This window comes from Eucalyptus grandis, chromosome 10 (genome assembly GCF_016545825.1).
Source record: "Eucalyptus grandis isolate ANBG69807.140 chromosome 10, ASM1654582v1, whole genome shotgun sequence".
NCBI lineage: Eukaryota > Viridiplantae > Streptophyta > Magnoliopsida > Myrtales > Myrtaceae > Eucalyptus > Eucalyptus grandis.
The window spans coordinates 31,884,777-31,906,430 of record NC_052621.1 but is presented as its reverse complement, the minus strand read 5'-3'; the positions used below and the strand labels follow the sequence as shown (position 1 = coordinate 31,906,430).

The 21,654-nt window shown below is 41.0% G+C and overlaps 2 protein-coding genes across 3 annotated transcripts; one reads left to right on the top strand and one right to left on the bottom strand.

Annotated features, from left to right (window-relative positions):
- Positions 1-503: 503 nt before the first annotated feature.
- Positions 504-2,240, bottom strand: LOC104422837 (high mobility group B protein 3). The gene is made up of 8 exons (XM_010035281.2): positions 2,080-2,240; positions 1,924-1,978; positions 1,607-1,723; positions 1,404-1,461; positions 1,240-1,284; positions 1,050-1,130; positions 845-940; positions 504-748 (listed from the first exon to the last, which is right to left on the bottom strand). The coding sequence occupies exons 2-8, from the start codon at positions 1,968-1,970 to the stop codon at positions 728-730; spliced, it is 465 nt and encodes a 154-aa protein (XP_010033583.1). The 5' UTR covers positions 1,971-1,978; positions 2,080-2,240; the 3' UTR covers positions 504-727.
- Positions 2,241-4,238: 1,998 nt separating this feature from the next.
- Positions 4,239-6,963, top strand: LOC104422836 (heterogeneous nuclear ribonucleoprotein F). 2 transcript variants are annotated; one of them, XM_039303768.1, is made up of 2 exons: positions 4,239-4,459; positions 5,943-6,963. In XM_039303768.1, the coding sequence occupies exon 2, from the start codon at positions 6,155-6,157 to the stop codon at positions 6,635-6,637; it is 483 nt and encodes a 160-aa protein (XP_039159702.1). In that variant the 5' UTR covers positions 4,239-4,459; positions 5,943-6,154; the 3' UTR covers positions 6,638-6,963. The 2 variants fall into 2 exon arrangements, with proteins under 2 accessions (XP_039159702.1, XP_010033581.1); XM_010035279.3 differs by having other exon boundaries at positions 4,250-4,459; positions 5,854-6,963.
- The last annotated feature ends 14,691 nt before the right edge of the window (positions 6,964-21,654 follow it).

Sequence of the window (21,654 nt, the reverse complement as noted above, 5' to 3'; positions counted from 1 at the left end):
GCAGACATTTGGCATTTGGCACTCAAACATACAACTATCTGCTAACTTTGCATGGGGATATGGCATCATCAGGCTCACATCAACATCAAAACGCTACCAACACCAATAAATTCGTAAACACCAAAAGTCGTCATTGTTTCCACCTCTTGGGATGGGATAAAGGGCTAGTATTTGTGCACTTTAGAAAATTAAATCACATTGCACATTATGACTTCTTGTCCATAAAGAAGAGCTTCATGAGCAAGCCTAGAAAAGCCAGCTACAATCGGATATGGAGCGAACAAGCTTCAGTGAGCAAAGCAGGTCTAGAGATGCCTGGAATGGGATGCACAGTATTTACACACCCTATATCCCTAATGAGGAAACCTCATGCTCATGCATAACAGATCAGAATGTTAAGATCCTTCAACATGACCGCATCTGAGACAAGTACTTCAGTCAAGATGTCTCCCCCTAGAGGCCTAAACATGTATCTCAATGAATAGAAAGAAATAAAAGAGTGATGAGTGCAAAGAAGCTTAAATATATGAGATCAGAGAAACAAGCTTCAGCTAAAATCAGCATAAACAACTAACTACATCGCTATTTAAGTTTCAGAAGATACTCAAGCCAATCACTGTTCACCTAATTATCATCAAGGCAAACAACTACATGTCCAAAATGACAGAAATTTTTTGTTGCTTGTTGGCGTAACAGTTTACACATACTCCTCGAGGGTAATAGTGACTTAGTCGTCATCCTCGTCCTCCTAAAATTGCCAGAACAAACAAAAGACAAATCAGTATATATACAACTTATAATGACAACTTTCCTATTTAAACCATCTACAGCATCTAGCACTAACCTCCGCACTGTCATCTCCATCCTCATCATCCTCATCATTGACTTCAGATTTTGACTTGTCAGACTCTTCATCATCGGCACCATTGGTTCCTTCAGCCTATCATTATCGTTCGCAAACAGGTAAGAAAATTTCCACAATTACTACAACTGGAAAAAGACAAAACCGACATCAACTTCAGGAAAATCTCAAAATCAGAATTCCATACTGATTTTTTGTTATAAGCATTCATCTTCTTGTTGTACTCATCCTTCCTTTTCTCTGCCTTTGCTGCAAAAGGAGCTTTCTCCTAACAATTTGCAAAACAACAAAGATGTCAATACAGATAAAACGCTCGCAGGTAGCGGATAAAAACACTAATTTAATCCAGTAAGCAATCAATAAGACAAGACACTCACAGCTTCTGACATGGATTTCCACTTGTCTCCACCAGCTTTACCAACCTAGTTCATTCAAATAGGCAGATCCACAACCGTAATCAGCAATGCTTCTGAGAAAGGCTCGCAGACCAAATCAATAGCACCGTATCCACAATCAATCATAAGCAAGAGAGTCAACTCACCGCAGCAACGGACTTGTTGTTAGGATGCTTCTGCTTATACTGCACCCTGAAATCTTCCCTATATCCAGAAACAGATTGCACAGGAGAAACAAGTAAAAAGCCAAAGTAAACCTCGCATTCCTCGATCGAACCGAAAAAACGCCAAAAACTCTCTAAAACGCCGGAATCAAAAACCTAATCGCAAGTTCCATAGTTTTCCATACATGAAGATGAAGAATGCACTGGCAGGCCTCTTCGGCTTGTTAGGATCCTTCACAGCCTTCTCCTTCTTCGCCGTCTTCTTCCCAGCTCGCTGCGTCCCGGCGCCTTTCCTCTTCAAACTGCACATCAAGCCACAACGTCAAACAGGAGAGAGAACAGAAAGGAGACAAAAAGGCAAAAAGGAAAACGACATCTCCGCCATAGCAAGAACAACAACGGATACAACAAAAAACAGAAGAAAAAGCGCGATCAGCCTCCATCTCCGGCGTTTGACCTAAAAAACTCGAACGGAAGAACAGGAAGAGGGGCGACGACTCACCTGGCGTCGACTCTGGTCGTCTCCGCCTTCGCCTTGCCTCCTTTCATGACGGAACCTGCAAGAAAACGCGGCGAAACCGGTGAGAATCGGCCCCGAAACCGGCGATGGCGCGGCGCCGAGGCAGCGCCGCTGCCGCTAGGGTTTCCTCCGCGTTACCTGTAAGCTTAGGGCCTGCGAGGGAGAGAGAGAGAGAGAGAGAGAGAGAGAAGGAGCGAGAGAGCGTGCGTGTGCGAGTTCTAGATGTGCTTTGTGTATTTGTGTGTGTGTGTGAGGGAGAAAGAGAGAGAGAGAGAGAGTGTTTAAGATGTGCTCTGCTGTGCTGGTGCTTGTGCGAAGCTAGGGGGATCTTTTTTTTTGCCCGGGAGAGAGTGGGAAAATGCCCAGGGGCAGTTCCGGGATTTCCCCGATCGGGGGGGCTCGGCAGGACTTCGAATCCGCGGAGCCCGTTGGGGTCCGGGGTTTGGGCGGGATTTCAAATTCCCGATCCCGACCGCCACGTCACCGATCCGCGTGACGCCGCGCCATTGGCTGAGGGCCCTCCCCACCTCGTCTCCCCCCCGCGGCGCGAATCGTCTGTGTGGAGAGAGGGGAAAGGGGAGGCCCGGCGGATCGAGCGGACACGTGGGGGGAGCGGGGGGTTTGACCGCACGTGCGAGGCCGGCCGGGGGCGCAATGACGAGTTGGTCCCTGTAATTGTTGGGGTGGTTGGAGGAGTGTGTCAGGAAAGAAAAACTTTGGGGATTGAAAGCGGCAGGTTGGGTAGGGATAAGCATCGCTGGGTCATTGACTTCGGAGGGCAGAGGGTATATTCGTAAATGCGGGTCCTTGATATTTTGGCCTGGGAGCTGGGAATTCTGGGGGAAGGGGAAAGATTTTCGATTGACGAGTGCTTTTTTGTTAAAGCAGCTTGCATGGGTAAAAAATAAAATCACTCTTTTGAAATTAATGAAAAGATGCGTTATTATGTAGGGACCCACCCCCCCAAAAAAAAGAGAGTAAAAAAAGTGTGTGGTAAAGAGAGAAAAATTATATATATATATATATATATAGTAATTGTGTAATTAATTATTTTTTACGGTATGCAACATAGACGAATAATTTATTATCTTTCTTTACCAAAAAATAATAATAATTTATTATCTTTAAATTTTGATGATATAATGCGGCAAGTTTCTTCTATTTGAGAATAACATGTACTTTCATTTTTATTATAACAAAAATAATTATGATTCCTTAAAATTATTTTCAAGATTACTCAGCCATTTTCTTTTTTTTTTGAAAAGGCTGCTATTAAGAAGAAATTGTCTGAAGTTTTTTCGGTTTTTAATTCAAAGTTCATCTTGTAAATAATAGATGTATATAATTATCAAAGTATATGTTTAATATGAGATGGCCATAAATTTCGCTCGATTTAAAACTCTTAAATTTTTCTCTTCCATCTAATTGTGATAATCTCTAATTTTTCAAATGAGCACTCCCACCAAAATTCATAAACATCAATAACATGCTATTCAATCTTACATTAGCTTGTCAAGTTTGTTAGGGCGATGATTAGAACCTAAAAGTAAGACGTGACTTTTTTCGGTTATCTATCATGATCAAGTCAATAAATGAATGAGTAAAACAAGACAATTCAAAATAGCAACGTGGCTTCGAATCTACGAAAAGAGAATGCTAGTTAATTTTTATGGATATCTTGGAATTGAGCACTTTTGACTTATGGGGATTGTCGAATCGTTTCTATGTTTAACGCACTCATATTTTAAATATATGCCTCTACTTGCTACTTATTGCTGTTTTCACAACTTAGCTCTGTTGGCCTCAACCACCCCGTTCTAATCTAACACAACGAAGTGGGCCCAAAATCCCTAGTGACAAGACAACATTCACGGCCGAATCCAAAGCCTAGACCCTCCAACAATGAATTGTTTTTATTTTAGAAAAATTCTTAGATTGACTACTACCAATAATAACAAGCGTAGATATAAATCATGACGTCGGTGGTTGCTCATTTGAGGATTAAATATTTTATTTTGATAAACGATGTCTTAAAATTATAAAAAAGTGCTAATCATAATCTAAATTCACCGTCTTTGAAATTTAGACTCTTGAAATTTAATCATCTTCACGCAAAATATATGATCATCTATTATGTGTTATTTTTCATACTCAAATTATATTGAGCTCGAGAGACACCACTGCAAATATTTCAAGTCTTTAAATTCTTAAATTAGTCAAAATAAAACCTCAAAGTTGTCAAATTAATTAACATCAAAACCCCATCTATTTCTGTACTTGTCCTATATATATATTACCAATTATTTTTTTTCCCACCACCTTAACGTTTTTATCTTGTCCCTCAATCGTTCCGACCTCGAGGCTTCAACGCTGTCGCACCAATTAGGGTTCGTCTCTCTCCACCATCGCAAACTGACGCTCGACCAGGAGGGAGCAGCGGGCGATCGTTCTCACCAAGATCGAATCCAACCAGCTTTCGCTTGATTCAAAACATGGCGGGCATGTACGGATCGAGAGGGTAAGTCCCCAACTCTCATCTAATTCTTGCAAAGATCGGCGTGCGTTTTGCTCGTTGCCTATGTCGTGTCTGTGTTTCTGAAACGGATCGAACCCTGATTTTTGTCGTGTCTGATGATTGTCGGAAGATGCGTGCTTGGAATTTGAGGTTTTTCTACTTTTCTTGGTTTTGGGTCGCTGTAGTCCGTCGGAATGAGCTGCTGACCTAGGCTGAATCAATCGCTTGCTGCATAAAGTTTATTTGGTCGTCTTGAAGAGTGAAGATGGTTGTTTCTGTTTCGGTAGATTTGAGGTCTGATGAGTTCCCGTTGGCGAGGGTTGGAAGCGAAAATTCGCATTATGAGCTGTGAACTAAAAGGTTTTTTTTTAAATAACTGATCAGTGCTAATTATGATCCTAGAGAGGCGAAGGGATGGTTTGACACTAGTGTGTCATGGGTGTGTGCGTGAGAAATAGTTTTGGGAAGATTGTATCGTAAGAGAAACCGGGCGTGGGATAATACCATGGAGGCCCTTTTCTTGTCACGGTTGAATTTTCTCTCTCTGCCTCACTGGGATTCGATGCTTTTGCTGATGTGTTTCTGAGAATTTTCTGTGACTTAGGGTTCATATGTTTGAAGGAAAACTGCTTCTGGGAGATTGTTTAGAACTCATTGACGTACGAAAGATGTTTTGCATGGACTGAAAACATTAAATTTATATTAGAGGAAAATGACTTATCTTTCTTGCAAGTAGGAAATCGCTTTCCCTAAATTACCAAACAAACGAAAACTAACCATTTTTCTATAGAATGATTTCTGTGGGTAATGTTTTCCTTTAACATGAAGTTTTGAGGGAGACAAACACACCCTTGACTTGTGGAGACGCCTTATTGTCCAGTTTTAGCGTGATGCTCATGATTAATGGGTGTTGATGCTCTGTGCTTGATTGAAATCACATATCTATCTCTGTAATCAGATGCAAAGACTCGAATCTGCTAAACATATTTAATGGGAGTTGTTGCATGGTTCGTGTCATTCATCTCTCATTCTGTCTCAGATCTGATGTCCTGTCAACTTGCAAGTGCCTGTATGATCTTATGCCCTAACTAATAGTCGGTTGTCTGTTGAATGTTGAATGTGCCAAATATCTTCTTGCGCATCAAAAGTAGTCTTTGCATGTTGTCCAATCTACTTATCTTGCTTCCTGAGCATTTGTAGGCCAGGTTAATTATTTGCTGTATTATTTTGCTGCTTCACTCTGTATTGGGTTGCTATGGTGTTCTTTAAGTTGTCAGTTTAAATATTTCCAAAAGGATAATATAAGAAAATAAGATATAGGCAATGTGGGTGTGGGTTGGGTTTGGTTATATTAACGGGTTTAGTGGGGGATTCTTTGTTGGTATGAAATATTGAAGGGCAATGTTGGGAGGCGGGGGGGTGTCAGATGGGTACGAGGTCGGCTCAAAGAGACAAAGAATGATGGAATCGAATCCCTACTTCGCAGTGAGCAGCGGTTCGGGTGGATATCAACCTTTTGGATATGGTGGTGGCTTTCAACCCCCTTCCTTTCCAGTTGTTCGTCTAAGGGGACTACCCTTCAACTGCACGGACATTGACATCTACAAGTTCTTTGCTGGACTTGACATAGTGGACGTACTGCTGGTCAATAAGAATGGACGCTTCTCGGGAGAGGCTCTTGTTGTCTTTGCAGGAAACATGCATGTTGAGTTTGCCCTCCAGAGAGATCGACAAAATATGGGACGTCGCTACGTGGAAGTTTTTAGGTGCAAGAGGCAAGATTACTACAATGCTGTCGCTGCAGAAGTTAGCTATGAGGGGATTTATGATACTGACTACTTGGAAAATCCTACGCCAGCTCCATCTGGACCAAAAAGGTTTGATGATAAGGACCAAATGGAATTCACTGAAATATTGAAGATGCGCGGACTTCCCTTCTCTGTGAAAAAACCTGAAATAATTGAATTCTTCAAAGAGTATGAGGTGGTAAAAGACAGGATACACATAGCATGCAGGCCAGATGGCAAAGCAACTGGAGAGGCATTTGTGGAGTTTACCTCCGCAGAAGAGGCCAGGAGAGCTATGAGCAAGGATAAAATGACCATCGGGTCAAGGTATGTGGAGCTGTTCCCTTCAACTCGTGATGAGGCTAGGAGGGCAGAGTCAAGGTCCAGACAGTGATGGGTATAGTGAGGATGAGGGGTTTAATCATCTACTGAGGTTAAGCTTTGTATTTTCCTAGCTTAAATGTTACTTTTCATATCCTTGTGAACCTTTTACTTGACAATGGAAGTTTCCTTTAAACAGTTTTGCATTGCTAATGTTGGAAGATGTTTGCTTCATATTTTCATGTTGACTAGAAGGTTTTCATCATATCGTCTAGACAGTTGGCATTCTTTGCAGAGTAATAGCCCCTGGATTCTTGTTCACGTGATGTAATTCCAGTTGGGTATTTGAATTTGGCCAGTCCCAAGAAGAGATTGTTTTAATGAGCACCATAATTGTTATGATCATGTGTACAAAAAATGCTGGGGTCAGATCTCTTCTGAGTGGCCTATCATGCAAGTGTTTGAGTTGAGATCAAAGGCTTTGGGATGAACTATGTATTTTTGTGCAGTTTTAATAGTATAATACAGCTCTGAGTTTGAGTTTGCATGGTTTTGAGCTGGCATTCTTCTTGTTCCTTTCCTAATATTCGACTTCTGTGTGTTCCAGATGGTAAAAATATGAAAAACCGATCGTGTTGCTCTTTTACATCGAAATATTATGTGAAGTATTTGGAATTTGGTTATTAGTTGTTTGATTGATTCAACAACTTAAGCTAGCAAACTGGCTTCCAGGATAAAACAATGGGAGTTTCTTTTTCAGTAGTGGTTAACTGTCAAATTCAGAATCTACTCTTTGTTGGCGAGTTCCACATGTTCCACATGCGTCACATAATTTAAGGTTAGGATACGCTGAGTTCCCATCCACCAGGTTTCCTGAATTGTCAAGGCTTTTTAGTTATAATTAAGCCTGGGCGTGATCACTTAAAAGTCTAACCACCGCACCTTTAATTTTCCATAGAAACCTATAAGACATACCTTTCTTATTATTTTTCTCTCATTTTCCTTCACATCCATTCATACAAAGTTACAATTGAACAGATTTAGGTAGATCTGGTTGCGAACATAGCGTTTGGTGACGTGACATAATTAGACATAAATATTAAAATCTATGTACGTCGGCAAATCCAATGAAACCCGTCAATTTTGTAGGCAGGTAAATGTCACTCTTGCAAAATAGTTTTCCTCTAGTTTAGCAATAAAAACGCGGAGATTTCTCTGTATATCCGTTTATTTTTATTGCCCTCGTCCAAACGAATATTTTACAGACAGCCGACAAGGAATTCCATTAATAATTGGTCGTTTTGACCCTTTGGAACAATTCGATGAATTTAGTAGATCTTTTTGCTCCCTAAAATAAGCAAGAACCAAACCAGAAACCAAAATCCGAAACGACAACATCATATCGGGTACATGTCACCCTTGCGGAATAGTTTCCTCTAGTTTAGCAATAAAAACTTGGAGATTTGTCTGTATATCCGTTTATTTTTATTGTGTTGCTCCCTAAATTGAGCAAGAACTAAAGCAGAAACCAAAATCCGAAACGACGACATCATTTCGGAGTTTGGACCCGAGAAAGGGAACAAGAGAAAGGGGAAACATCACGTAGTAGACTCTCTTGTTGTTTTAAGATCTGTTCTCGGACTCAACTTCGCCATCGCTGGTCGCCACACGCACCTAACTCTATTCCCTTTTTGTCGAATTTTAGTGAATTGGTTTCATTCTGATTGCGCATTTGCTAACATTATGGTCATTGGGATTGAACAGACAATTTTAACAATCAATCTTCATTGAGAGGTCAATGTCTTCATTGGTGAGTTAAGATGGGTGTCCCGTGACTGGAAAGTGACCCATGTCCATGCTTTTGTCACAGGTCACTCAATCTAGCACTTCATATCCCGGTCTTAGGATTTCTCCCAAATATCCTTACTTGCACTCTCCCAAGCACCCTTACTTGCACTCGACTCGGTTGATTTACCGCTCCCTAACCCGTTTGACCCAGTTGATCTAGCGCTTCCTAACCATGCGGCTTGGATCTCTCCGCACGCTTGACTCATAAGGATCTTATGCGGCCTTAAAAATTTTCCCAAGCAGCCTTACTCTCATTCTCTCGCACTCGACTCATAAGAATCTTAGAAAGAAAAAACTCGGCTCTAGATCCTACAGGATACAAGACAAATCGTATCCATAGATGGAGATCGTATCTCCACAACTACTAATTACTCACATTTATTACATGTATCGTTCGTCCCAGAAATAAGTTAATACTCTCAAATGAGAGGAGGAGATTGACAAATTGTATCCGTAGATTTCTCCTCAGTCATAAGATGGAGATCGTATTTCCATAACTACTAATTACTCGCATTTATTACGTGTTTGTACATTAGCATATCACTCCAGAGTATTCTAGAACACTTGAGAAAGGGATATCGGTTCAAGGTCGCCCGTTCCAAGGATCAGTCACAAATGTCGTACAAAAGCCTCTTGGATCGTACCTTTCTTTGAGCCATGACAATTCATAGCATCTGTCTCGGAGCGATTAAAGGCGGCCTCACGAATCCAATGGCCCTGGAAATTTCATGCCTTCTCAAGTTTTGCGTTTCTTGGGGCCGGTAGTTTCCAGTTTTCTGAAGAACAGTCTCTCGCAGACTCAGAAGCAAATCAGCCACAAGTATCACGAGATTCCAAGCGCAAAACCGTGGGGTAAGCAAACTCACTGTTTTTGTCCTCGTTCTCAGTCACATGTAACAACGTTTTGTTTCGAGCTTTTAGTATGTTGATTCGCAATTTTCTGAAATGCTTTGAGTCCGGAGGTTAGTTGCTTTATACTTCTCCAATTTTGATCAAGGGTTCTTTCTTTCTTACTTTCGTTTTTTTTTTTTTTTTTCCATTGGTGGATCCATCTGAATCCCCACTTACATTTTAGCCTCGTCAAATACTGGTGTGGTACGACTAAATTGCTTGCATTTAGGCCAATGATGCTCGAACCTGGTGCTGCAATCTTGAGATTTTTCTTTGCATTTTCTGCATTTACATGGCTGAGTTAATGTTGAGTGAGCGACGTTAATGTTGAGTAAGCATTAGTCAACATATAGTTTGCACTTTGCTGTGCTCTTGCTGAAAATTTGTGATGATTCCGTTGTTTAACACAGAATCACATTAAGAGTTTCATTTTGCTCTGTTCTTTTTCAATAGATGCATTTCCAAACTTCTCCTTCTTATGTGCACGGTAGTGACTTTCTGAATCAATGGGCAATTTCCTCATATCAGAAGGATTCATAAGTGCCTAACTTCTGATCATCCCCTATGAACTGGAACGGGGCGAGCTAGTCAGCAAAATGCAAGTTTGGAGACTCTGGATTGGGGTTGCAATGGAGTAATTGTAGACGATGTTCAACTTTCATGGCATTCTAAATGTAGCAGCCAAGTGGTGTAATTTTGGGCTGGCACTTTCCCCTCCAGTATTAATTCAGTCAGTGCTACTTGACAGCTTAATGTTGGCTGTCATCGTCATCGTAGTGCTACTTGAAGGCTGACGCTTTCCTTTCCTAGATGAGAGAGGGTGTAGAAGGCAATTAGTGGTCCATTAACAATATGCTTCTTGTTACGAGATGTTGAAAATAGTTCTGGTAATGCAACATTTATGGTGGTGTTTTAAGGAATAGCTGGAATCAGCATAGGTCACTATTGCTTACTAAAACTCTGGTGCAACTGGAGCCACATTAGTGCACAAAGTATGTTCTCTCTTTTCTAGAGAAATCAAGTGAAAAACAGCATGCCAATTAGAATTAAGGGAAGAGATAATGAAAATATTTTGCCTCTTGAGCCTTCTTTCTTAGTATGGACGCACCAGTTGTTCAAGTTGGCTTTGCACGGTGCCATTACTAAGCTTCCTTCTGCATTGTAAAGTTCTCACTGGACCCTTCTCTTTTGTCTCAATGCCCTTGAAACATTATCTAATCTCTTCTTGATTAAGCCGGACTTCACACTTCGCAGTGCCTCAGCATGAATTTGTCTTTTGCAGTTCATGTTTGCACGAATCGGCTGAATTTGCCTGTGGAACAAACAATGCAGCAAGAAAGCAGCAGTAGCAGTAAAATCATGGGAACTTTTTGTGGTTTTTCGAGAAAGTGCTTATTCAGAGTCCTCTCAGCGAGCCTCCTGGTCACGTCGCCTTTATCATAGATGGAAACAGGAGATACGCTAAGAGGCCTTAGAAGGGGAGGGCTACACGGCCAATACAAACTTTTATCTTTTATAAACTAAGCCATATCCTATTGGAAATTATAGAACTTCTAACACATTAAGATCTAATACAAATGCTACGGTTCTTCATGTGAACCAATCACATCACCGTTTACTCTACTGAGCACATAAAATTTTTGTAGCATTCACAAATCAAATAAAAAAGAGAGAATTACTCATATTCTATCAAAATGGGAAAACCAATGTTTTTATCACTATGTAATTGATAATAATTGATTTCCATGGGAAGATAACTAAGAGTTTGGTTTTGATGGTGACATTGAACTTAACCTAGACATCTATGACTCTAGAAAAGAACTTAAAAGAAGCTGGAAGGTTCAAAACTCTTGCCCAAATGTTGATTGCATTAGTCTAACCAGAGTCAAGGTAGTGGCCTGTTAAATTGTGCATTCTTTGGAATTCTTTTACAGGAGAGCTATTAAACATGAGCCAGCAAAAAAATACATCACGACAGGAGACACGGAAATGCCATGGAGGCTACAATCGTAGCAATTTAGAGCAAGATATCTGAACTCTTGGCTGAGCATCACTCCATGAAATTTAATTATATTTAAACTTCCTTCCTTGAGCGATTTTGGCATTTGATACCTAGAGATTCTCAGGATAATCCCTCCAATGCCACCAACAGGACCATATCCCATATCAATAAGTGCTTCCCCATATGTTGAAGCGCATTTCCCACATCTTGAAATACAGTCTCTCTATTCGCTGCTCGTACTTCAGTTATCCGGCCCTCATGCATAACTGCTTAATTTTCTCCCCGATGGTGACCAAACGGGTGAAATTTCCACAATCCGAGCTACTCATCTTGTTGTAAAAATCCGGAGGAAGGGTGTCAATGAACCGCTTTACCATTTCAGTGTCATCTAGCAGTGGTCAAACTTGTGCAGCCAAGGCGTGCCACCTTTGGGTGAACGATCTAAAGGACTCGTTCCTCCTTTTCTCGGTGCGATTTAGTACTTTGCACGTTGGGAAATCTCAGTGTTGTATTTGTATTGTAGCACAAACGCTTCTGCCAATTCCTCTCACTTCTCTATCTTTTCGGGCTCAAGCAGGATGTACCATTGTAAAGTGGCCCGGATAGACTCCTGGTATTCGGAAGTATGTTTCCCACACTTTGATATACCTTCCTAAGTGATCATTTTGCCTTCTTTTCGGATACCTCAGATCAGGCTTTGCAATTTTCGCGTCGGCAATGCATTGCAATGTGACAGCACACCTTTTTGCAGAAAGATGCCACTCCCTAGAGCAGAGGAAAGAGCACGTGATATCACACGAAAACCCCAACTCGCTTGCTCCACACTGCTCAGCCTTCACTTGTTTTGGTCGGCAGATGATGATAGCGTCGGTGAAGCTGGAAACGACCGTGTAGTCGTGCATTGTCAGTAGACACAGTATCAAATACAAGATAAAGATTGCTCAGAAGGATTACTACTGTAACTTTCATTCTCAAGTTCTTTAAACCTGGCCTTCACAACATTCTCTCTGTCGTACTGAAAAAAATAAACTGATCAGAATGCGGGACTGAAAAGAGAAAATAATGTAAGCAGTTCCCAAGAATGTTTTGCATGACAACGAGCTCGTCTTAGCACAACTCTGCCACAAGTTGACGGCCACAAGCACTCACAAGTTAATCGATTCAAGGTATACTTCACTAGACGCTATGGTGCCTACAAACTCCACCAGGATGTGGAGAGGTTCTCTTCTCGTTTACGTTGCAGAGCAGACTTTCAGTGAGACTCAAGTCAACTATCCTCCGCCAGATGCAGAAGACATCTATGCTACTCATTTCCTTGAAGATTCTGTTGTAGATAAGGAGAATGATGCTGATGTTCAGGGGAAGCAACAAACCTCCAAGGTACAATTTGATCTTCCAAGTTACCTTCATCGGTCCACGTTCACAAATCAATTTTATACAATCTTTAACTACTAGTATCTAAGTAACGTCCGCTGCACGCGATTGGTGATATTAAGGTTTTAACATAAACGGCAACATTGCTCTTTACTGAGTCGAGTCCTTGTTCGTGGTGCTCACTGTCCAGTAGATCTAATGATTGGGAACCGCAACAAGCGAGAAATTAGTAATGTAAATGTGGGTCGATTCTCATCAGTCAAAACACCTTTTGATAGAGAACATTCAGATTGAAGATGGCTGTCGATGCTAGCTCTGGCGATCTCAATCTCCTTGCTCTCCATCACTTTCTAGGAAACACGCCATCTCGGACACCTACAACGCCGCCCATTTGGATTGCAGGTTTACATATTTACCTTCACCTATGGGAAATTACTAACACACACCGAAATTACTTATATTAACACAAAGTACTTCCACACGTGGTATTATAGCAGCTTCCAGAAGAAGTTTAGGTACTCGCACTGTGTGTCGAATTATTGATGATTCCCCAAATTAGAATGATTTTATTGACTTTCATAAGATTAAAATGCCAGTTAGTTTTGAGTTACTAACTCTCGTTTGAACAACTAAGAGTATCGGTCCGGCCTCAATCGTGCCTCAACATCTAAACCCCCACGAGATTCTTTCTTTAAAATGCCAGTTAGTTTTGAGTTACTAACTCTTGTTTGAACAACTAAGAGTATCGGTCCAGCCTCAATCGTGCCTCAACATCTAAACCCCACGAGATTCTTTCTTTAATCCAGTCGGCGGTGGCTCAAGTATTACGAGGGCATTCATGTGCGGAATATTTAATAAGTAATTTCGAAAGCCTCCTTCTTCTTTCGAAAGAAACAATCCCATGTGAAGTTGGCCAGATCAAAGCGCATCAACTTCAAAGTACTTTCGAAAGCCTTCTTCTTTTTTGCAGAATTGGGATACCACTCTATATGACTCCATCAAGAGTCTTCGGAACCATTTAGTGAAGTAGTTGCAATAACCCTCGGGAACTGGTTCGAGGAGCTTCTACCAAAACCATCAAGCTAATGAGTTCACACGATCCAAGATATGGGAATTACTAAAGAAGCCTGGCATGCATGTGCAGCTAAAGAAATCATCAACAATTCGACGCACAGTGCAAGTACCTAAACTTCTTCTGGAAGCTCTATGTAATGTTTCCACTTATTTCGCACAACTTGGTCTTGGAGACCGCTATAGTCGTAGCACATTGCTTTTATGAATGTTAGCAAAAAATATAGGTTCAATTTTATCATCCCAATTCCCATAAAAAAACCAGTGACGCTTTGTTCTCCAATTCGTTCAGAAGATCTGAATTGGGCGCCCTTAGCCTCCAGTTGTATTCTATTGCTAGTATCACAACAAAAATGACAATCTCATCTTTGAACTCCAAAAAAATGGATGGCAAAGCACCTCCAAGGCCTTTGGCCTGCCAGTAAAATGAAATTAACTATCGACTATTGGAAAATTATTACAAAAGATGAAAATGCTCAAAGAAATCAATTATATGAATACTAACACTAAGATGGCCCACTTGCTAAATTCATACGCATCACAAATATGGTATCGGTGCAATGAGAGCGTGACCAAAAATTAGTAGGGCAACGAAAATGTAGTTTGACTAAATGCCTTCCTGAATAATTGATCTGTATTGCAGCATGTGGAAGCTTGGATGGCAAGCACCTGAACAGCTTCTTCATGGGCATCAAACATGCGCAATGGATATGTTCAATTTAGATTTAGTCTTGTCCTTTTGCATTACTTGTGGAAGACATCCATTTGGTAAATGTTGAGAATGCGACATCAATATTGAGAACAACAAAAAAGACTTGTCCTTAGTGGAGTTCATACTAGAAGCTCATAATCTGATTTCACATTTACTAAAGTGAGATTATAAATTGAGGTGAGTACTGTCATTTTTAATTTTAATTTGCATCAATGCTATTTTTATTATGTTGTTTGATAGATTTTGTAGCCATTGTTAATTTCTATTTTCCTATATCACTATTAAAGGTGGCCTGAAATTGTTGAACTTGGCTTGAGGCTCTACTTGATCATCAAAAAAATGCGTTGATCCCATTCATTTCTTTTGGTAATTGAGATTAGAAGCATGAGAAAAGGTTGACCATATGATTGTCTAAATGCCTTTGACAATTGTGATATGCAAATGTAAGATTATCATTGTCGGAAGCTTGTTTATTAGGGCTATAAGTGGGTTACCCTTCTACGAATATATAAATTCTGATTATTCCTGGCAACACTAGGAGGGTAACCCACTCTTACATTTGCATATCATAATTGTCAAAGGCATTTAGACAATCATATGGTCAATCTCAATTACCAAAATAAATTAATGGGATCGACGCATTTTTTTATGATCAAGTAGAGCCTCACTAGGAGGAAGAGATTAAGCCAAGTTCAACAATTTCAGGCCACCTTTAATACTCATTAAATTTGAGTGATATAGGGAAATAAAAATTAACAATGGTTACAAAATCTATCAAAAAATATAAAGAAAATAGCAATGATGCAAATTAAAAATGACGGTACTCATCTCAATTCATAATCCCACTTTAGTAAATGTGAAATCAATCATGAGCTTCTGGTATGAACTCCACCAAGGACTAAGTCCTTTTTGTTGTTCTCAATATTGATGTCGCGTTCTCAACATTTACCAAATAGATGTTTAGTAATGCAAAAGAATAAGACCAAACCTAAATTGAACATATCTATCGTGTGTGTTTGATGCCTATGAAGAAGCTGTTCAGGTGCTTACCATCCCAAGCTTCCACATCTTGCAATACAGACATCGGAGATCAATTATTTAGGAAGGCATTTAGTAATGCAATAACAAGATTAGGTACCGAAATACCTCTGTATATATTCAGATTATGATGGGATCATGAAGATGAAAGGTTTGAACAGAGCTGTCATGACTGCTTACCAGTGGCTGGAGTTCCCAGAGAGGATTTATATTCAGGAAGGCATTTAGTAATGCCCATGGCAGATAGCTGAGCAACTAACGATCTATTCTCATTTATCAAGACATTTTAAGGCTTTAAGTCAAGATGGATCAATCTCAAATAATGCAAATGGATAAGTCCTGATACACGCCCCTGTATCATAATACAAAGTAGACATTATGACTTAAACCAAGTATCTAGAAGCAAATAGTATATGGGCCACTTGAAGGCATTAGATACATAATTAAAAACTAAGCCAGATCCTATTGGAAATTAAGGAATTCTCTAAACACGGTAAGACCCAACCGAATGCTAGAAGTTTTTTATAAACTCTGAATGAAAAACCTGGTACAGAATCTGATTTCCATATGAATCACATTACTGTCGCGACCTACCCCCTTGGAGGGAGGGAACAAGTTTAGGGGCAGGGTCCCCGCTCGCTGAGCTCTCTCTTGGGCTGTTAAAGCGGTGCGAAAGAAGTTGGTTGGGCTACCACTACCTATGGAGTAGAGTGACTATCCTTAATCTCCTCTTCTCCTCTTCTCCACCCCCAACCCCCCTTATGCCTTTGTTAGTGGACTTGCGTGTCCCATGGATCATGGCTTTCATTGGTTTGGCGGGGCTCTTAATCTATCAATCGAAGGTTAGAGTTGGCTTCATTACTTGGTTTCGAAAGACGGGAGAGATCTCAGATCAGGTTCAACCTCAAGTGAGTCATCATAGGGTCTTGCTATGAGGAATGCACAGACCAAACAGTCATGACTTTCTTTCTCGCCTCTTTCTCTTTATTGCCTGAGCCCGAGCTTCAAAGTCAGAGCCTTCCCTGCTTCACCCATTCATTGCCATCCCTAAAAGATGGGCTTAGGACCTATGATTAAGCGTGGGCTCTTTCAAGCCCATACTCATGTTGGGTATTTTTAAAAATTTTGCAAAAATGAGTCACCACTAACCTATTGGGGTCGGCTAGAAATCAAGCGAGGCATGAGAGTATTCCTCGCTTCCTACGAAACTAGAAAATCTAGGGTCGGGGACTTGATTACACTAATTGACCAATTAGTACATTTTCGATACCTAATCTTGTTCATTTTAAAATAAATAATTTTTGTTAAGCAGTTTGGATTAATTTTATATCATTCACTAACATGTGAGATGATCATGCGGGTGCGCAATCATTAAAGTAACAATTAATAGCCAAGATCCTAATTAAATATGCAAATTAAACATGCGATATAATCAATAAACGAGCAAATAAAAGCCTTAATTACACTAAGAATACAAGACATGACAATTTCCAACAAAACCCTACATTTTTTAATTTTCGAAATTATTTTAATTTTTAATTATTTTAATTCTTTTTAAAATTTTAAGTTTTAAAGCATTTTTAATCTCTTTTTTAATTTAATGATTTTTTCAATTAATAATTTTTTTAACGAATTTTAATATTATAAAGAGAATTCGGACCGGGTCTCTTGACCGGGTCCGACCAAACCGGCCCGGTCCCTATCAGTCCGGGTTGGGCTAAAAACGGACCATCTCTAAGGCCCACTCGGAATTAACCAAAAAGGCCCACGAAAGTTTTTTTAAGAAAAAAGAAGCCCACTCCATTCTCTATTTCAGCTAGCCCATCCTAAACTAAGTGAAGCCCAAACGTCCCCAAAATAACCTTTCAAGCCCAAGTATCACAAATAGCCCTAAAACGATCAAAACCTAATCGGGCCCAACTCCTCATCTTGGTCCCTCACTCACGGATGAACGCTCGGGGATGAACAGAGATGAACGGTCCTGAAGCCGCTCGTCCCCGACCACACCCGATCGATTAAAACGTAATTTTTTTTTTTTAAATTTTATTTTTCCTTTACTCTTTTTCTCTTCTGGTGTTCTTCTCCTGTACGCCTCCTTACCTGAAGCTTCTTCCTCCTTCTGCACCACCTTCACCGAACCAAAACCAACGCCACGGCGAGCCCTTACCGGCGTTTTGGGGGGCCGCCAAACCACCATCCGGCGCCGGTCGTTCGGTCCCACTGACGCTGGTCACCGCCGGCCACTAGTTGGCCGGCTGTTTCTAGTTTCGTCGGATCAACTCTGGTGAGGAGCAAGCCCGCGACGGCCCACTCGAGCAACACGAGATATGCCACCAAAAATCAAGAAAAACACCAACGGCGACGGTGTCGGGGCAACAGGTCACACAGATATTAAAGATCGGGGCTTCGGTTCGGAGACTCGAGTTTGGCTCTCCAGTGGAGCAATTCATCGAACAGTTGGTGTACACTAGATAAACAAGGGACTTCCGACTCGTCCGCGACTCGAGCCCAGGTCGAGACTCCTAAAAGGCATACTAGAACACACAAAAAGCATACTAGAACGCATGACAAGGTTAACGGGGGACCGGCGGGGCCAGAGTTCGTGTGAACCGAACGGCCGCGAACTCCGGCCTGGCGTACCCGAAGCAGAGCGCTCACCAAGAGACTTACCCAGTTCGGCGCGATGGCGTCGACCGGAAGAGGTCGTCAGCGGGGCTCGGGCACGGCTGAAGCTCTCCCCCTCGCCTGGACTCTTTCCCTCTCGGTCTCTCCGCCCCGTTCCGTCCAGCCCCGAGGAGGAAGAAGACCAGTCCCTTTTTCCGAGCTCACCCTCGCCCTCAAGCTCGCCCACTTCCTCTGGAAATTTCTCTCTCCAGCTCACTCTCTCTCTCTCTCTCTGTGGCTCGCTTTCTCTCGCTAGCTCTCTCTCGAGCTCTCTCTCCCAGATTTTGCTTTCTAGAACCCAAGCCTCCCTCTCTGTCTCTCCTCCCCCTCCTTTTATGAACCGGCGCACATGGGATGCGGCGTGCCAGCTGCCTCTGGCCAGCCTGCCCCCGACCGAGCATCTCGCGTGATCGCTTGCCCTGTTCTCCCTGTCCTTCGTGTCGTTCCTCAGCTAGCGTCCAAGAGAAGGGAAAGGAAGGGGACGGGCTGGACCGAGAAAGAAAAGAAAGGGAATGGGCTGAGCCTGCCCAGGTGGGGAGAAGGGAAAGGGAAAAGAAGAAGGGGCCAGGCTTGGCTGTCTCTAGCCCGGCCTTGCTACTTTTAGTATTTTTTTCGAATTTTTAAATAATTTTTTAATACTAGCTAATGTTCTAATGTTTATGTAATTTAATGAAAATTATTTTTTAGGGGTTAAAATTAATTCTTAATTTTTTTAAGCGATTTGAACTTAAATGAATAGCAAAATTTATATGTCAACAATAGTGATTTTTGCATAGTTCAAAATGTGAATTGAAATGTTAAAGACTAGGCTGAACTTGACCTAAAGTTTGGCGGTCCTTTAACGTAAGGCAATTTTGTTGAAGCCTGCCTATTTTCTCCTTGAGACTCTTGGCTTGGGCAAACCCAGGGGCTGCGTGTTTGTTCATCAAGTCAATTGCATGGTATGCTAAGGGATTTTGCTCCTTGGTTCTCGCAAACTTCGCATTCCACTTTTCGTAAAGTTCGACTTCCGCTTCCCTCGATTACTTGCCAGTCGACGCCTACCCTACTCATGTTTTTTGGGCATTGATGGCCAAGAAAAGTTGATCCTATTATGATTTTTTTTTTTTTTTTTGCGAGATCTGTGTATTGCAGCTTTTCATGAGGTGATCTGGGAGTGATGTGCTTCATATATCTTTATTATTGAATGTGTGAGGCTGAGTAAAATAGGGTACACGACTGAGGTTATTTTGAATTACAATACTCTTGAAACATCTAACAGGTAACAATGAATCGGGTTCAAGGAAGTGGGTAGATTTGTGGACCTTAATTTTTTTCAAGTGATTCAGGTGCATTAAAGCATCATAATTCTCAATGTTGTTGTATTTCATATGAGCCCATTATCATAAAGGAATAAGATGCACTGGTTGATAATTCATATGTAGCTTATGCGACTAAGTTACCGAGTCAACAAATTCAAACGATTTCTTGAATAAACTTTTCGAGGTTTTCAGTGTTAATGAGCTTGGGCAAAATCACTTAAAAAGTGCAATTATCTCACTTGTAATTTTTCGTAGACCATACTAGATTTAGCCCATCAAATATAACCTTTTAGCATAGGAAATACTTTTTCTCATTAATTTTCTCTCTTTTTCCTTCGTTTTCATCCATACATAGTTTCAAATAATTGATTGTCCCTTTCCAATTTAGGTAGACTTGGATGCGAGAAATGCATTAGGCAAGCGACACGTGTACTAGAATTTATGTACATTGGCGAGAATCTTAAAGAACCCATCAAATTTGTGGAATTATAATTCCATTGTGTCCGCCGCAGTTGCAAAATAATTTTTCCTGGTTCAGCACTAAAACACTTGGAGATCTCACTCTGCTTTTTCTTTATTTTTCTTTTTTTGCCTTGATCTTTCTTTATCCAAGTCCAGTCAAATGCATAGGCCCGAAGCAAATTTAATGAACGAGAAATAAAAGCGGACTCTGTCCGCAATCTCTAGTCGCCATCTGCGCCCACCTCCCTTCTTTGCTTGCAAATTTTGGCGGATGGGTCTCATGCTGATGGCTCGTTTACTAACATTATCATTATCAGGATCGAACAGATATGGTTAACAATCAAACGTCTTCTTGAGAGGCCGAGCTAAGATGGTTTTCTTGCCCGTGAATGGAAAGCGAATCCATGTCCACGCTTTTGTATACCTGTCTCGGAGTGATGAACGACGGCCTCAAATATGCCCCTGGAAATTTCATGCCTTTCCAGTTTGTGCATTTCTTGTGAGCTGGTAGTTTCCATTTTTCTGAAGAACAGTCTGTCCTATAGTCCCAGAAGCAAATCAGCCACAAGTTACTGTTGTGCGGAAGAACACCTTCATTAGATGAGAAAGAAAACAAGAATAATCAAGACTACAGAGATTTACGTGGTTTGGCGAAAAATCCGCCTACGTCCACGGGAGAGAGAGAGAAGATTTCTTATTTTGAGCATATCACAAGAGTACAAGAGTACAAGGTATAATGCTGAAATAAATAGATCTCCCCACTTTCCTAAACCTAGTAGGAAATGAATTTCACCATAAAGATATTATCAAATTTAAGACCCAAATCTGGGAAATATATTAGGAAACAAATAGCCTACAATCTTCAAGTCTTCCTAGATTTCCCGATTGAATATTGTGAAATTCAAGACAACATCAGCAAATCTCCACCTTTGGCTTGAATAAACCACAGGCCTCCACTTGAACCAAGAAAACGAATATATCTCTCCCTCCACTGTACCTTCGCAAAGGTACGCCCGCACCTGGAACGGTGCGGCCTCCATCAACTTCAATGATGAGTGAGAGAAATCAAGTCCCTGCAAGACTTAAACTTCTTTGTAGTAACTGTCTTCATGAGCATATCTGCAGGATTATCTTTAGTATGGATTTTCTTCAAAGTAATGCTACCATTCTCCACAAATTCTCAAATTTTGTGGTACCAAACTTCAATGTGTTTCGTTCTAGAATGGAACACTTGATTATTCGCGAGACATATTGCGCTCTAGCTATCACAATACAATGTAGCACTTTCTTGCTTTATACCCAACTCGTGACCAAACTAGTCAACCATATTCCCTCCTTCACAGCCTCAATTACTGCCATATACTCAGCTTCAGTTGTAGACAATGCTACAGTAAGTTGAAGCATTGCCTTTCACGAAATAGCTCCACCGCCAAGAGTAAAGACATATTCCGTGATGGACCTTTGCTTGTCCAAATCACCAGCGAAGTCTGTATCAACATAACCTGCTAAATTGATCGATCCTCCTTTGGAACTGAACATTAAACCCATTCCGATAGTTCTAGCCAAATAATGAAAGATCTACTTAACAGCTTCCCAATGCTCCTTACCCGGATTGCTCAAGTATCAGCTAACGAGACTCACCGCATGAGTCAGACCATAGCATACATGAGGCTCCCTACTGCGTTGGCATAGGGTACTCGAGACATCTTTACAACTTCCTCATGTGA

Excerpts from the sequence above, each read along its gene's own strand:
- LOC104422837 (XM_010035281.2), bottom strand. The coding sequence starts at position 1,970 with ATGAAAGGAGGCAAGGCGAAGGCGGAGACGACCAGAGTCGACGCCAG. Across the intron at positions 1,724-1,923 it reads ACGACCAGAGTCGACGCCAG|TTTGAAGAGGAAAGGCGCCG; the intron begins GTGAGTCGTCGC and ends CTTGATGTGCAG. Across the intron at positions 1,131-1,239 it reads GGAAATCCATGTCAGAAGCT|GAGAAAGCTCCTTTTGCAGC; the intron begins GTGAGTGTCTTG and ends GCAAATTGTTAG.
- LOC104422836 (XM_010035279.3), top strand. The coding sequence starts at position 4,434 with ATGGCGGGCATGTACGGATCGAGAGG. Across the intron at positions 4,460-5,853 it reads GGCATGTACGGATCGAGAGG|GGCAATGTTGGGAGGCGGGG; the intron begins GTAAGTCCCCAA and ends GAAATATTGAAG.